General features: G+C 63.8%; 1 protein-coding gene across 1 annotated transcript; it reads right to left on the reverse strand.

Moving 5' to 3' along the window:
- Positions 1-1,608: 1,608 nt before the first annotated feature.
- On the reverse strand, positions 1,609-16,390 carry LOC122371226. The gene is made up of 5 exons (XM_043347379.1): positions 16,131-16,390; positions 9,844-9,947; positions 8,721-9,503; positions 3,026-3,280; positions 1,609-2,274 (listed from the first exon to the last, which is right to left on the reverse strand). The coding sequence occupies exons 1-5, from the start codon at positions 16,201-16,203 to the stop codon at positions 2,053-2,055; spliced, it is 1,437 nt and encodes a 478-aa protein (XP_043203314.1). The 5' UTR covers positions 16,204-16,390; the 3' UTR covers positions 1,609-2,052.
- Positions 16,391-17,107: the final 717 nt, after the last annotated feature.

Consider the following 17,107-nt stretch of genomic DNA (forward strand, 5'->3'; position numbering starts at 1 on the left):
TTAGATCTCTTCAATTAAAGTTGCTTATGACGGTAAATGGTCATGATTCAGTATATAAATTGGCTGGAATCATGCATGTCACTCTGGCCGCTGCAGGTTCACCGTGCGTCGAAGCTTCTGTCTCGACACGTGTCCCGGCCGGCGCCGCCCGGCTCCTCGGTGGCCAGCGGCAGCGACAGTGGCGCCGCCCTGGCGGACGCCCGGTGCTGCCCCCTACACGCCGGCCGGCCGCTCGAGTACTACTGCACCGACGACGAGGTGGCCGTGTGCTCGCACTGCTCCATCTCTGGCGAGCACAAGGGCCACACCGTGGAGCCGCTCAGCGATAGGGTGAGCTGGGCGACGAGCGGCTAGTAAAGGCAAAGTCGTATCATGCATGTCAAACGTGAGCATCGGGACAGTCCACTATATTCACACTTTGGCTTTTTTGTATCTGCACGGCCTGAGCGCGGACCTGTCGGCGCTCATGCAGCCGCTATATTAGCCTGTGGCGATGTGTCCCTCCTGCTGATCTGACCCGACCGATGGCGTCTGGCCGACAGAACGCTCGGCGCCGCCCGGAGCTGGAGGAGGCGGTTCAGCGCGCCCAGGGCACTCTGCGACGACTCCGCTGGGCGATCAAGGTCAGTCCTGGGCCGGCTCTGCCGCCCTGCACCGTCACAGCGGCACTGACACGGGCCGGGTGGGCAGTGACAGCGGCACTGACACTGGCTGCTGGCCGCCACCAACGCCGGTTAACTGGGAGAGCACGCGGCGCGCGACGCGGCGCGTCAACCCAGGGTAGGGCCTGTGGTTAATGTGGGCAGATGGGGACGGACTATGGGCCGCAGAGAGCAGACGGCGGCGGTGTCGACACGGCAGTGGCGTCCTCTGCTGCTGGTCTGTCTGTCTGTCCTACCGGTCTATCTGCCTGTCTGGTCTGTCGGCCCCGCTCTGACCAGGGCCACGAGATACCGATCCCGCGTCAGTAGGGACGCTGGCTCGCGGAGATCTGGGCGCCAGCTGGAGGTGCCTGGCCGGACGTGGTAATGGGACTCTATCAACGCGGCCGAAGAGAAGTTGATTTTATATCCGCTTATCTTGTTCCAGACTTTTTATCGCAATCACCAAGCGTAAATGTGATGCCTGGACCGTCGTCGGGCAGGATCCGGGTTAAACGGGAGTCAGGGGATCTGGGTTAGACTGGAGGGGCGTCAGGGGGATACGGGTTAGACTGAAGGGGTCAGGGGGATACGGGTTAGACGAAAAAGACAGGCGGGATACGGGTTAGACTGGATAAGACGTCAGGCGCGGTTCATAGATGGACGTCAGACGGTATCCGCACCAGGTCGGTTATTAAGAGTCAAATGAAGCTAACCTTCCTCAATGCTGCTAGCTGTGCTACTCATGGCTGTGATTTTTACTTACGGCTACTTTTTCACGCAGTTTTGATTTTGAAGTCCTTATGCTGATCTCCGAGCAATGTGAGTTCTCATGCGCGCGGCCACCCAGTTCTTGAAGAACTAGCGTGCTACCCATACTGGCATCCTCCAATGTAGCACAGATTTAGCACTGTTGGCTCGGCCACCGGAGCGCTCAGTCCAGTCTCTAGGTGGCCGGATCGATCCATTTTTTTTTTTGTCAAACATGTCACTAACTGCTTCGGTTTCTGACTATCTCCTCTCGTACTGTTTATTTACCAATGCTTTGTATCGCGTCAGATGTCCAAATATTGGCACCTGTCGTATATAATATATTACGATAATACAGCTGATGTTGGGCCGGCTGGCAGCTGCTGGGTGGGGGCGGAGGGCCCGGCCGGCCGGCGGGCGCCGCGCGCTGTCCCGTGGGTCCGCCCCCACCTCTGACCGGTCACCGGACAACGTGCGGCCGACGCGCGCCACTAGGATCGCCCCGCTCACACGTTCGCTCGCTCCCTCTCTCGCGCCGGCTCGCTCTCTCTCGCTCATCACTCGCGCAACACTCGCTAAGACGGGCGTAACAGAACGGCGAAGGTATCACTGAATGTCTGTGGCACATGTGGGACGACTGCCGCGCGTGGGGCCGCGGCCGCTAGACGGCAGTCCGGGCGTAGCGCGGCGCGTACTGCGTCAGCTCCTTCTTGACAGGCCGGTGCGGCGGCGGCTCGTGGTGCTTGGACTTGCGCTCGAGCGCCTTGAGCTTCCTGTAGAGCGCCTGGTCGCGCGGCGTGAACCACGGCGGGAAGTCGTGCGTCTCCAGGAACCGAATGGCCTCCTGGCGCTGGCCGGCCTCCAGCTGCCGCAGAAACTTCTCCTGAAACAGATATCAGGGGGTGTGATAGTGGATCACAGGCATCGCGGGTGGCTCAGGCCATCAGCAGCACTGGTATCTAGTTACGCTGACACTACCCTGGTTTTATGATGCTCCTTTTGTACTTCCACGTCCACATAGAAGTGTGGTCAGGCAGCCTCTGTCAGAGTTATAATCCCCTGGTCTATGACTGAGCTGATGTCCCCACGGCTTTCGTTGCGGAGGGGGTGGGCACGTGCGGTGCGGTATGGACATGACGGGGGAGCGGGACGGCGCCCGTATCGACACATCAGCACTAATTGAGTGTGAAGGCCGCCCGGCGCCGGGAGTTGCTCTGGCGGCGTGGCGTCACCGGCGTCAGCCGGTCTCACCAGTCTGTGTCACCAGACGGTGTCACCAGACTGTGTCTGTCTAACCAGCCGGCGCTGTAGCACGTCAGGTTCGGGCGGTGACCTCACCCTCATGTGACGTCATTGGCTGCCATCAGACGGTCCGCACTCCCCAGAGGCAGCGTATAACGTCATCACTGCCACCGTGACGTCATCGGCACGGCGACAGTGGTGACGTCATCTGCAACTCTCGGTCCGAGTCCGAACCGCAGCTCCCAGTCCTAGTCACAGCTTCCAGTCTGCAGCTCCCGGCCCGTGCCGCGGGGTCGTCGGTCACACTCACCTTCCTGTATGCCCGGCCCCGCTCTTGGTGTCGCTGGTAGATGTACCAGTCGACGATGGGTACATCCACCGGTCACACTCACCTTCCTGTAGGCCCGCTCCTGGTGTCGCTGGTAGATGTACCAGTCGACGATGGGCCCGTTGAAGTCCTCGGGGAAGGTTTTCTCGGGCGGCGCCGGCAGCAGCGAGAGCGCCTCGTTGGTGACGTACAGCTGCAGGGCTGTGTTGCAGTCGACGTTGAACCACCAGTCGCAGATGAACGTCACCTGGCTGAAGATGGTGCCGTTCGGACACAGGAACGAGTGCTTGGTGCCGTCCTGGTCGCAGTAGTGCCACACCTGGGGACCGGGCGGGGCAGCGGTGTCAGTCGGCGGTGTTACTGGTCTGCTCTGATACAGCAGTGTGCAATGTGCATAGTTACCGTGCTACCAATGTGGCTGATACGATCTTAATGATACCAAATGTGTGAGAGGGATTTGACTCTCAGACGCCGGTGCGACTGGGCGGGCACCGCTGACAGACCCCTAACGATGCCGTGACGATGGCCCAGGGAGGGTGAACGGCAGGGCGGGCGGCCGTCGGTCGCGGCCCGCTCGGCAGCGGCCAGCTCGGCGGCTCGTGTTCGTTTGTGCTGAGCGAGATGATGGCCGGGCGATAGCCGTGGGAGGGCGGTGTGCAGCCATTCAGTCGATAACACCCTCGTAAGGTGTTGATCCGGACCGCTATAATAGCTGCAGTCGTCCCAGTTGTGGGTCTGACCTCTCAGCACTGACCCCGGGGGTCTTGACCTCATGGATGTTACACAATCGGTAAGCCACAGCGTGCCGTACGTGAACAACGCAGCGACAGGCGACTGGGCCTGCAGGAATGCCATCGGTGGGGTCTAACTCGGTTCATTGATCAACTTACATTGATATCCTTACACACAAATATTAAGCCTTGCTGAAGCGCTGCCCGGCTGAAACTATGCTGAAACTATGAAACACGGCTTCCCGGCGGTTTGTCGGTGCGTCAGGGGCAGCCGGCGCCACCACCACCGCCGCCACCACCGCCGCCGTGGTGTCCATGCTCGTGCCCTGCGGCGGCGGCAGCGGCAAGGCCAGCTCGGTCCGCCCGGATGGCCAAGGCTGCCCCTGTGCGGCGCGGCAATTGTTACCAGGCAGCGACCACCCGGCCTAGCCCGGCTGGCCATTGCCGAGAGGCCATGAACGGCAATGTGGCATTGAGACAGAGACAAACGAACTCCGCTGTGCTGCAAGAAATACATCATTCAATGCAGTGAGATAATTTCGCATTCAGCTTGCGTAGCTGAACATTTCTAGCCGCCTGATCCTGCGTACGGAGGGACTGGGAAGGTTCTAGTAATTATATCGGTATACAGTGAGGTGTCGTTCCGGGAGACAGAGGGACAGTGGGGCGTTTAGACACGACAGAGCTTGGTGTAGCCGGCGGCTTAACCATGACAATGGTGGCATTGTCGACTGAAATTCCGGAAACGAGCTGACATAAGCCTTTTGTATTTACGATGACTTGTCAAGGGTTCTCCGCAAGAAACGACAAAAACCTTCAGTGGCTGTCCCTGCTTAGTCCGCCCTAAAAAATGGTCCACTCTTTTGTCGCCGGCACCCAGAAGTCCTGCCGGCGATGTTTTGCTGGGCGGCCAGGCGTTGGCTGTAGTACTGGGTGTCGGTGTCCGTCGGTGGAGGCTGGGCACAACGACTACAGCTCCATCCGCCTGACGGATTGCGGGTTTTTGGAAGCATGTGTTTTTAGGAGCGGTGCCCTTCCTCAGTGCGCCCCACGAACTTTCTATCACACGGCTGCCGCCGCCATGACGGTCGCTCCGTATGCCCTGGGGCACTGGCCGGCTCCAGGCGCCGGGGGTCGCCGATTCTGCGCTCTGGAACCGACCCGGAACCTGCCCCCGCGGCCGGTGCTGCTCTGGGGGTGTTTGGTGTGCCCCCCGCGGTGTACTGATGTGTGCGCGCAGTAACGGGCGCCACGGTGTCAGTACCGCGGTCAGGGGTGATGGAGCGCCCATTGTGGCCGGCCGTGTGATCAGGGCCCGTCGGAGAGCGGCGCTGCTAGTCCCTCCGGGTCGCCAGCACGGCCTGGCTGCCGCGGGTGCTGGTCCGACCATCAGGATACGGTGGCGGCCTGTGATCCACACCACGGCCGCGCTATTTCACGCTGAAGGCCGCCGATGCGATGACGGCGGTCGGTCGCCACCATAACTGGCCGATAAAGCGCGCGGTGTCGGCGCCGTCGGGAGACGAGCGGCGCTCATGTCGCCGGGACCGGGCGGCAATGGCGGACCGGTCACGGCGCACAGCCATCAGCGGGCCAAATGACCGCGCCGGCCGCCGTCACAGGGAGCAGCGCGGCGCCGCGGGTCAGAGGTCGGCGGCGACCGTGACCTGCGCCCGCCAGTGCCTCAGCTCGCCTCCCGATTGATACATGACCAACTGCGCCGTCCGTCTCTACTGGTATCGGGTTGTGGTGGAGGACCTGCACTGCCTGCCTCCCTGCTCACAGTCCGGGACTCTGACGAAACCGGCGGCTGGGGAGCCGGTCGCCGGGCTGGGATCGTTTAGGTAAAGTGTAACCAAACAGTTTCAATGCATGGTTTCGTGATGATTTGGCGTCTTTTTTTGGTGCTGTGAATGCATAACCTGACCTCAGCGGGATAAGGCATCGGGGAAGTCCGAAGTTGAACGTGACCACTCAATATGTGCTGCGTTAAATTCCGCGGTGTTACGAGACACCGTCGGTGATTGCATCTGAGAAACCGCTCCGTAATGGGGAGGAGGTGGAGGGCTCGTTACACGGGATGGGGGGAGGGGTCGGTGCAGGGAATGGATGGCGGACTCACCACTGGGTGAGGGAGAATATTGTGAGGCCCCGAGCAGCTGGGACGGTCCGCTGACGGCCAACGGTCGCATCCCGCCACTCTCTCCTTGTCCGCAAAAACCCGCCGCGACCCGGCAGACCGTCTTTTTGTTTGTGCTTTCAGTCGGTGGTGCGGATTTGGTTTTGCTGTTTTGTTCCGTGGGCACACGGAAGTGGCGTCGCGGCCGATAGTTTCCGATCCATCCGGTCACGGAGGCGGCTCGGTCCGTGACGCCGCGCGCCCAGGACCGTCACACCGTGACTGCCAAGGCCGCCGCCGCGGCGCGAACCCCCCTGCGCCCACAGACCGGCGCCGCGCGCGTCCACTTCCGTCCCTGGGAGGTGGCGGACGGCCCGCGGCAGGCTGGGAGTGTGTGGGACACGGTCCTCGCTGACCGATATTGGTCGGATGGAGCGGCGTGCCGGACTGATGACCGACCCTGGTGGCGGGGCGCCGAGGAAGTCGCCGCGCCGGACTGAGCTCGCCGCGGGGCTCTCCGGCGGCGCGTCGGAGCGACTGCGGTTACGGCGGGGAGAGTCGTCTCCGCGGCGCCGTCAGCGGCCCGGCTGCACACTGCACGCCGCAGTCGAGGGTGATGGTATCCTGCGGGCGCCGCGCCAGCCCGGCCGGCCCCTCTCCGGCAGTGAGAGGCGCGGAGTCCGCTCACCCGGCGAGGGGGGTCGGGGAGGGGTCCGAGCACCGGACTGGGATGGAGCCCTTCCGGCCGGCAGTGACGGCCAGCGAGCCTTGATTGAGGCGGCCGCCCGATGCACACCGTATGAAGGTGAACGGCGCGCGGTGACCGGCGGCGGGGGTGGCGGGGCGCGGCGCCGGCCGGCGGCCACCCGTGGGAGGGCGCCGGCCGCTGCACGCCACCCGTGTCGCAAGCTAACGGCGCCGGCTGACCGACGGACTGTGCTCGGCCGGGCCGTGCGGGACGAGTCACCGGGTCAGCCGCCGCCGCCGCCGCCGCAGTCGGCGACGGATGGGGCGGTAACGAGCGGCGCGGTGGGCGGCGGTGACGGGCGGTGTGTGTGTCAGGGGACGGCCGCCGCCGCCGCCTCTGCCGCCCCGGGCACCCTCCGTGGCCCGGCTCGTTTGCATCGGAGACCGGAGACTATGGTAATGACGCAGCGCCGGCGCCGCCGTCAGGGTCTGGGGATCGGCTCAGTGAAACACGGCCGGTGTGCAGGGGGGATGAGCCCAGCGCGGGGCGGGGAGGGGTTAAAACACCGAGCCACGACGCCGACCCGACGTGCAACAAAGCGGGGCCGTCGAATTGCTCCGTGTCGCCATGAATTGTCGGCCGGCCGCCTTTGTCTGCGGCGCGGCGGCTGACGCCACTCGAGCCGAGCTGAGCGGCCTGGAAAGTGGTCCGACCCCGGCCGGCCGGGCGGCCCCCGCCGTGTGACCGGCCGTAAACCGGGTCCCATCGGCGGCCAAACAGGTGGCCGGCCGACTCATCTGCCGCCTGCTGGCGCTCCGCGGCCAAGGACAGTCCCGGCCGGGACTCGGTCAGTGGTGACTGGCCGGGACTCGGTCAGTGGTGGCCGGTCGGGACTCGGTCAGTGGTGGCCGGTCGGGACTGATCAGCAGCGGCTGGCCGGGACTCGGTTAGCGTCGCTGCAATGCCAATGTTATCGGCTCGGCACCATGACGACTGCCCAGTGGCGACGACCCGCCGTCGGTCAGTGCAGCGGGGGCTGACGCGCCAGCACTGACGGACCCGACTTGACCCGACCTGGCGCGTGACCGGTGGTGCGCCGACCCGGCTCTGCCGGCCGGATACCATCAGCTCCGTGCACGGCCGACGGCGCACCGGCTGACCTGGCCCGACCTCCCTCCGATTCAACGTGACCCGCCGCGACCTGGCGTGACCCAGCGAGGCGCGCTGAGGTCGGCGGCGACCTCGACCTGCTGGCGGTCCCAGCGGCGCCGGTCCCGGGCAGAGCGGCTTACCGCCGACCATTTGTCGTCTGCGGCAGCTCGGCCGCTGCGCGCCGGGCGATTAGCGCACATTGGCGGCCGCCGCCGGCGCCGTCCGTCCGTCCGTCATCCCGTCCCGGTGACGAGCGTGTGCGGACACAATCGGCTGCCGGCCGATCCTCCTGATGTAAGCCGGTGGCGCAACTCACAGCCGCCAGAGACGACCGTGACGCGCCATGAGCCTCGTGCATGCGTCGCTGTCGTAGAAAGTGCGCCCAGGTATTGATTGGGCGCTCACGGAGCCGCGGACGCCGCAACTGGCGGCTGGTGGCGCACTGGTCCGACCGCGGCCAATGTGGCGTGATCGCGACGAATGCGCCGCCGCTGGCATTGTGGCGACGCACGGAGTCGGCCGGGCGGGCTGGGTCTCCTCCGGACAGCGCGACTGACCGGACCGTGGCAGACGACAGGAGAAGACGCTTCGGCATACGACACTGGCTGAGGACCGGGTGTCCTGACCTCGGCTCCCGCCGCCGATCAGAGACCAGAGTCACTGACCCGACCGGCGGCTGAACCCGACCCGGCTGTGTGCCGCGCCTATCGGATATCTGGGGACACGGGGTGGACTGGCTTCCTGCCGCCGAGATGGGATTGGCGATGGTCCCATTGTGATGCCGGCGCGGGGCCGCACCGGGCGGTGGCAGTCGGCCCAGAACGCGCGCCGCCCGTGTGGGATTCAAGGTGAATGTTAAGTGGCCGATTTCATGGCCGCGGACGACAACAGTAGGCCGACTGACCCGGCCGCCCGCGGTGACCTGTGCCGCCCCGCCCTCCGTGACCCGATCTCCGAGCCAGCGCGCCCCGCCGTCTGCGCGTCCCGCCGAGCGGTGCCCCGGACCTACCGGTCGAGACTGGCCCATACCCCTACTTACCATCGGGCCTCCGTGTCTGTATGTACCCACCTGACACTGGGTCTCGGTGTCGGCGTACATGCCCCAGTAGCGCTGGTGGCTGCAGCTGAAGCTGGTCTCCGGGATACGCTGGTAGATCGGGTAGTCGACGCCCGGGAAGCCCTTGATGCCGGGCGCCGGCTGCAGCGACGGGTACTCCTCAGAGATCAGACTGTTGACCAGGTTGTCCTGGTACACCTCGGTCAGGCCAGGGATCACGCGCGGCGGCTTCCGCACCGCCACCACCTTGACAATCTTCTTGCGCGGGCCGTCGCCCAGGAACTGTTTGCGCACCAGCTTTTTGGCCAGGATCTTCCTGCGCCGTTTGAGCCGCTCGACGCGGAAGGCGCGCTCGTCGCCGCCGTCGGAGCCGTGCCGGGTGGCCTCCTCCAGTGCGTTGGCGCGCTCCGACAGGTCGTCATCGGCGGCGGCGGCGGCGGCGGCGGGGGGCCGCCGGTGCCGTCTCCGGCTGGACGGCCGGCGCCGGCGCGGCAGCGCGTTTGGCCGCGCCGCCGTCTCCCGGGGCGGGTCGGCCTCAGGGCCGGACTGCGGCTGCCGCGCCGACCCGGGCCCGGCCGCCGGGGTGACGGCCGCCGTCCTGTTCCTCATGGCGCTCAGCCGGCGGCCGAACACGGGCGTCAGCTGCGCCAGCTCGACCAGCTCGCGGCCGCGGCCGCCGGGCCGACCTGTCCGCGGGCTGCTGCTGCTGGGAGCCGCTTCCGTCTCCGGCGGCGGCTCGCTGGCGTTGGCGGCCAGCAGTGTGGTGCGCACGACCTTGCGCAGCGGGCGCGGCTCCTGCGGCAGAGACGGCGCGGCGGCCTGTTACGTGGCGCACTGATCCCCGACCACTTCCGCACATGACGACGGCCGTGGGGGCCGATCGGAAATTAATGACTGCGCGATCCATTTTTGGAACGGGCGCCTGCTCTGACAGCGAGCGTTTCAAATAGCATCTGATTTTGGTAAGCAAACAAGAGCTCAATGGATTTTTTAATGATAATTCCTTAGCTTGCCTTTAACTCACAATAATCAATCAATAAATCCTGAGCAGCAGCACGCGCCAATGTGAGCTAGCAAATCTGACCACATTTTATGCAATTCTACAGTACACTAACAGATCGGCCCGCTCACTGACCTGGTACGAAGAGCTGGCGGTCTCGGACGGCGAGGGCTGCTCCTGACCGATACATTCGGCGCCGCGTCCTTCGCACAGCCGGCGGCTGTCGGCGGCCGTCCCACCTGGCGTCATAGAGATACGGGACATTGTAAAGTACAGCGAGTGATAGAACGCCGGTGGCGTTGGGGGTATCACATGGAGTGCACAGTGCGGGGGCGTGTCACATGGGGTGCGCGCTCTGGGTCCGTCAGTGTGCAGTGGGTGGTTAGTCGGCTCAGCTCATGGAGTGCGGGGGTGGTAATGGCCGCAGTCGGCTGCGGTGGACGGTCAGGGGTCGGGTCGGGTTCGGTCCGGACACCGACTGGTGGCGCTGACCGGCGCGGGGACATGGCCTCTCCATCAGCCGGGCGCCGCGGCTGACGGCGCCGACACGGCGGCCGCCCGCCCGCCCCCGCGTGTCGCGTGCCGGCCTGTTTACGACGGTCAGCGGCGCGCGATGGACGGTGTGGAGACGCGGCCCGGTGGCGTCAACAGCAGCGTCCTTCAGGCGGCTAATGGCGGCCGAACCAGGCCACCGCGGCCGGCCGGTGACATTGGAGGCGGGATGAGCCCTGCCACCGCCGCCGGCCGGCCGGGCCGCGGCGGTCGGCCGGCCGGGCTGCCGCGGCGGAGTGGCCGGCGCCGTTGCGCCACGGCTCCGTCTCCGGACGGATTGCTAAACGGATGTGCTCTGATTGGCGCCGTCGGCCGGCAGCTGGCCGCTGCTCGGTGAGAGCCGCGCCGCGCTGATGAAGGGTGGCCGCTCACCGCCGGCCCCATCCCGGCCCCGCCCGGCCGGACCAGTTCCGGTTCCTGGGCGGGGCTGAACGGGGGCCGGTTCGTGTTTGCACGGGCGCGTCTCGCGCAGTCGTCCTCCGTTCGTCCTTGCGGCGCCGGGGCCGGTTTCCGGAGTGCGGCACTGGTCCGACACCAGCCGGAGGCGACGCGGCACTGTCCGGACAGCAGTCGGAGGCTGCTCGCTGCCGGCGGGGGACGGCCACGCCCCGGAGACCAGCGGCGGCGGACAGGGGGCGGGACACAGACCAGCGGCGGCGGACAGGGGGCGGGACACAGACCAGCGGCGGCGGACAGGGGACGGGACACAAACCAGCGGCGGCGGACAGGGACGGGACACAGACCAGCGGCGGCGGGCAGGGGACTGGACACAGACCAGCGGCGGCGGACAGGGGCGGCGGACAGCGGCGGGACGTCGGGCGCCGATCTGTCTGCTCCGATCTGACCGTTAGCTGTCTGACAGTGTTAGATATCCGTGGTGTCTGCCGGGGTCGCTGACCAGGCCGGTATAAAAAGGGCGCTGGAACCGTTTCCGATGTATTATGGATGGTGTCAGTAGGCGGCGGGACTTTTGGGGAGGTGTTGGCATTGTACTTCGAGACGGGATAAGAATCTATTTCGGCCGTCTTTTCTGTCGACGACACACGTGGGACGAATGTGATGAAGTTTTCCAATATTCAGCGTGAAGGCCATCAATTTTACTGCTTCATTCTAATATGAGTCTGCACGTGGGCTGCATGCCCTGTCGGTTCCCACGGTACGGGGAACTGCTATAAACTGCATAATCCACTGCATAGTGTTTCCATAGCAACCGCGTGACTCAAATGGCTTGGCATTGGGAATGAACCTCTCATACGGTATACATACATCGGCAGACGGCCTGACGGTCGGGATTGTCGGGCTGCCGTGTCGTCTGGGGCCGCTGAAGTCGGCGTGTTTGGGATGTTGCAGGGAATATTGAGCCGGCCCGCTCCGATGGGAGTATCCCAGCCGGCTCTGGCGGTGGCGGAATGTTTTCGCTTTCACCGGAGAGTTGCAGCGCGAAGGACGGCCCGCCGATGGTGCACCGCCGCCCGCCGTGAGAGACGGCAGCGGACGCCGGGCTCTGGGGCCTGTCCGTCGTGCGGCGGCAGGGTCCACCGACTTGTGTACACGAATCGATATCTTCCGCTGAGACTAATACTTATAGCAGGAGGGGCTTGGGTGTGAACTGTTTGAATGTTTTCGGAGCCTCACTGGTGTTGGAAGTGGAACTATCATTTCAGATCATATTTCCTTCCAGATGATATTTCATGGGGAATTACGCCTATCTGTATTCAGATGCAAAGATTCTGTTGTTGGTTATGCTGGACGTAACTGCCTCATCTGGCCGTGGTAGTACTGTTCCGGTACAACGGCCCAGCATTCTGCAATCTGCATGACGCCCGATATCGTCTGAAAATCGCAGGCCGCAGCGGCTGAGGAGACCGCGTCACGCGTATAAAACTAGCACCAGTCGCGACGGAGACTGCGTTATTTCATGTAACTCCAGTCGCGGGCGGGGACTGCACTGCTACACACAACAGTAACACCAGCTGGGCGGCGGTGGCGGGAGACTGCGTTACTACATATAACAGTAACAGCAGGCGCGACTGGGGACTGCACCACCGCCTGTAACAACACCAGCCACTGCGACCGGAGACTGCATTATTGCACACAACAGTAGCATCATTGGCGGGAGCGCCAGCCCAGGAACCCGCTCTAACCTAACATTGTTTGGGACCGCCTGCAAAGCCCGGCGGTCGCGGCGCATCGCGAGCGACCCCGTGACACGGCCCAGCCGCCCGACCCCAGCCGCGCCGCGCCCGTGCCCGCCCGGAGCCGCTGCCGTGTGAGTGCCATTGGCGGCGGCGGCCGATCGGTTCCGCGTGGGAGCGGCGCGCGCCGCGCCCGCCCCGTCGGCGCCGGCAGCTGCGTCCCTCTCGCTTTCGTGACCGCTGAGCCGTGCAGTCGGCTCCCGGAATTACGATAGCTCCGGCACGGCCTGCCACTCCGGTACATACAGCTGGGGCGGCGGACACTTCATGTCTTTGGAAGCGATTGATCCGAGTCTTTCTGGATGGTTGACATAACCATCTCGCTTACCTTCTGGCTTCCATTTTGTTGAAGCCGATGTCATCATGTTAGCTGAGTGCTTCTCGGCCTATCTTTCCCAAACAATAGAGCGATCAGCATTAATTGCACTCCTTCATTTGACCTTTCGGGAATGTTTTCGGAAATGCAGAAACATTAATTATTGCAACACTCGCACATTGGTCTGGCGGAAAACTGGATTTGAGGTTCGGCGGGGAACGTTTCCGCCGTGCACGCCCTGTTTGTGTACGAGTGCAGTGCACCGGAGCGGGTGCATTGTCCGAGCACCGGGGACTGGTCGGCGGCGCCGCGGCAGGGGCCATTTGTCGGCGGGGTCGCCCGGTGACCTGCTGCGGTCCCGGGGGCGCGCCGCTGCGGTCCGCGAGCAGCCGTGGCCTTGGCAGCGCCGGCCGGAACGCGGCTCCCATGGCAAGGTCGGGTCGCCGCCGCCGCCTGGGCCGGCTGGCTGCCCTCCGACCCAGATCGGGCGCCGGAGCGCTCTCACGCCCGGTCGCCGCTCCCCGCCGTGTCACCGGCCCGGGCCGTCCATCTCGGTCGCACCGCGCGGCTCCGTCCGGCGGGGGGAGGCGGGCCGCCGCTGTCGGCGCCGAGCCGCCGCGGGGTGGGCCGCTCACGCGTCCTCCCGGACCGTGCTGCACGCAGGTCTCGGGCTGTGTGCACGACGGGAGGGAGGCCGCTGCACCTGTCGGCGTAATGCCTGTTTACGGAGCCGGGCCGCGTCTCTGCGGCGGCGCGGGCCACGACGGCCGGCTGTGCGGTATCGTCCCTGTCACCGCATCGAGATATCTCCCCTGCCTCCGGAGCGCGGAGACACAGAGAAGATATCTCCCCTGTCTCCGGACCGCGGTATCCCTCTGTATCCGACGGGAGGGCTCTTGGCGACTGGCCGCTCGGTATCATCCCTGTCACAGGACCGAGATATTCCCCGTCTCCTGACTAAGAGCTCTCGGCGGCTGTAAGAGATCCCTCTGTCTCCGGACCGAAGACTCGGCTCCGCGCGTACCGCCGCCGCTCCCCGAGGGACGCTCCCGGCCGGCTCGACGTGTCGTGCTCACATATCGTCACCATATCGCGCGCCTGCACGGCCGGTGGTGCAATCTGCGGCGTCCACCGTCGCCGCCGCGGTCGCTGCTGCATTCCACACGACTGCATCTCTGGGGTAACGACGGGCCGAGCCGGGCCGTGGCTGACCGGTCGGTGCGCCCCGGTCAGCGGGCCGGGTCCGGCGGTCAGCGGGCCGAGCCCGGCGGTCAGGGGTCGGGGCGGCCTGCTGCTGGGACCTGAGTGACCCCGCGGCCCTGGAGCAGCTTCGTGTTGAGGTCGGAGTGACCCCGCCGGCCCGCGCCGTCGTCGTGACACGGACGAAATGTGGCCGACGCGCAGACGGGCGGTCGGGCGGGCGGCAGCCGGTCCGTGGGATCACTCGGCCGCCGCACGGACAGCGGCCACTGAATCAAATCCCGTGGTGTTGCCTAACGCGGCTCAGTGACCGGTTACACAGCGGGCCGGTCCGCCAGTGGCCGGCTGATGGCTCTTACCGCCGTCATACGGCTCCGGCGGCCAGCCGACGGCACTTATCGCCGTCATACAGGCCCGCTGGCGGCCGCAGGTGGACACACGGGTCCATCGCGCCCCTCGCGACCGCCTGACCGCGCGTGGCGCAACCTGATGTTCGACACTACTCGCTGCAGATGATGCATTCTGCACGTGCTTGAAAGCGACAATTGGATCTCGTTAGTATGCAAACTGGGGTGGGAACAATGTAGCTGTTTCAGCGCGTATCAAGCGAGGTGATGAATACTTGAAGTGTGTTTAGCAACGGCTGATGTTCATTAAAAACCAGTTTAGCTCCTGCGTGCACCAAGCTACTTGAAAATTGAATTACAAAAGGCTTCTGGAGCGAGGTGATTGAAGAATCTCCTTCCAAATTGTCTGGTGATGGCCGATTTATGATCGTTTGTAAATTGTAATACATTCCCGTTTGAGAAACACCTGACAAATGCGGCGATTATGCCGTGGTGTCCACATTACCCGAATGCGCCCGATCTGATGTGATATTTATGGTTATGGCGATCTGATGATGATGTATGGAGGGCCGTCAGCTGCGGCGCGGAGAGGTCCTGACGAATGGCTGGCTCACGGTGACGGCCACCTGTGTACGCGCCCGTGACGCATGTCGCGCCCTCGAGCGGCGACACCTTCGGCTGGCACGTGTCCGGTGGGAGTTGTAGGTGATAGCCGTCACTGCCGGCTCTGCCGTGATTTGCTCGGCGACAGGTCACGGTCTCCGTGGCGGCGCGGTCCGACAGTCCAGTACCCGGCTGTGATTCCTTGATCTGTATCCATGAGCCGGGCGGCCCGCCACCCGCGACAGCTGCAGGCTCATCTCGTATTCGCCGGACAGTCTTATCCTCCGCAGCTGCCCATTGGTCGGGCCTGTCGCATGATATTGCCTCAGTTGCAGGCCTATCTGGTATTCGCCGGACAGTCTTATCCCAGACAGCTCCCATTTACTCTTCTCTCATGATATTGTCATTCCTTCCCGTCTGCAGCCTGGACCGTCCTCACTGTGCCGACCTCCGCAGGCCTGCAGACCGCCGACCCTGGTCTCCGAGTACCCTAGTCCTACAGTCTGACTTAAACTGACCGTCACGGTACAGTGTGTCGCCGTGACAGTGACGGTGAGTCACCGTCACGGGACCGGGGACCGGCCGGTGGGGTCGGACGGCGGCTGAGTGGTGTGGCGCGCGGCCCGGCCGGCCCGCACAGATTAGGACGGATTTGAATTGTCCCCGTGTCGGGCTGGTTTGTCGGTGCGGTGGAGCGCGGTGACATTTCACTTCCGACCTCGGTGGGGGATGCGGCGGTCCGAGCGCCATTAGTTACAGCGAAAGTGGAATTGTTGGGAAGGGCTGCTATTGTGTTGATTTATAGTGTGAGCTCACAAAGGTTCAAAGTGCTTTGAATGTAATTGGATATCATTTGTTTGATCAATGGCATGTTGAATAATAATCGTTTTGCTTATTAACGAGCCAGGCAATTATCTTAATGTTTCATATATTTGATTATGCCTTTGCTGGTTGAAAGCAGCGAATCACTAGTTTACCACTAATGATTTGTGGACTTAATATTTCTTGCACGACAGTGCCTTAGGCGGAGGCTGTATAAATTTCAGTTATATTTGTTACTTGTTATTACCTCGGTTTCATCTGCATGCATATGTTGAATCAAATAAAAATACTTGCTTAACTCAGCCGTTCAAGCGGTCTTGTATTTGTGTCCTAAAGCCAGTGGTAGGCTCAGTCCCGGAGGGGGTCGGAGGGGCTTGCAGCACTCACCGGCGGCGGTGGCGCTGAGCAGCAGCAGGAGCGCCGCGGCGGCGGCAGTGCCGAGCCCGCCCGTCCGCCACATCTCTGTCACCTGGGCTGTCACTCTGCTGGTCACAGTCAGCCGGCCGCGCTGGGCTCCATGTCGGTCCGACCGTCCGGCGCGCGCCCACTCTCCTCTCCCTTTCCCTCTCTGCTCGATCAGTCCGAGTCGCGCGCGCACCACCTCACACGTCCGCTCGGGGCCACGGCGCGCGTGACACTGCGGCGCCGCGGAGAGCGGCCGGCGCCGCAGAGGACCGGGCGGCGCGGCGGCGGCCAGCCAAGGTGATCGGGTGCGGCCGCTCTGCCGCCGCCGGCCAGAGATGCGCCCCGCGCCGACCCACCGACGGACGGACGGACGGACGGCGGGGCGGGGGCGGGGCCCGTGCACGGCCCATGGACCAGGTGTGCGCGGGGGGGGGGCGGATGCTGCGGCCTCTGGCAGAGCTGCTGACAGCCACAGACGTAGGGTATTTCGATCCGCCGCCACATATCCGGCTGCGGCGGCGGTGTCCTGGCTGCCTGGAATCCGGGAGTGCCCGTCGGCTCGGCGAAATTTATTGGGGAGACGTGTGCGGTTTCATGTCCTGGGAATGCGCCGTAACGTGGACGATACCGGCGCTGAGAAACAACACAAAGGCATGCCAGAATAAAAGCTGCACATCGGTCTAACACTCCGTTAAAAAACCAAAAGGAAAAATGATAGGAAGCGAAAATACACCGTCATCGGAGTTGTTATAGATGTGTCCTATTTTTGTATTCTAGTACGATTGTTTTGTATCAGCAGCTGTGTACCGACAAGTAAGTTTTATCGGTGGTCATCATTTGTAATTATGCGCTTTCTTAGCATGTTATAATTCAACGGAGTGCTAGACTGCGCTGTGCAAGTTTTATTCCTGTGTGTTTGTAGTGTTTGTTTTCCGAAAGGGTGTTGCAATGCGACGAGA

This window comes from Amphibalanus amphitrite, unplaced genomic scaffold, assembly GCF_019059575.1.
Source record: "Amphibalanus amphitrite isolate SeventyFive unplaced genomic scaffold, NRLGWU_Aamphi_draft 001217F_arrow, whole genome shotgun sequence".
NCBI classification, from domain to species: Eukaryota; Metazoa; Arthropoda; class Thecostraca; order Balanomorpha; family Balanidae; genus Amphibalanus; species Amphibalanus amphitrite.

Coding starts and splice junctions, on each gene's coding strand:
- LOC122371226 (XM_043347379.1), bottom strand. CDS start 16,203: ATGTGGCGGACGGGCGGGCTCGGCACTGCCGCCGCCGCGGCGCTCCTG. Junction 9,948..16,130: donor GCTCAGCGCCACCGCCGCCG/GTGAGTGCTGCA, acceptor CTATGACGCCAG/GTGGGACGGCCGCCGACAGC. Junction 3,281..8,720: donor ACACCGAGACCCAGTGTCAG/GTGGGTACATAC, acceptor CCCGGTCCCCAG/GTGTGGCACTACTGCGACCA.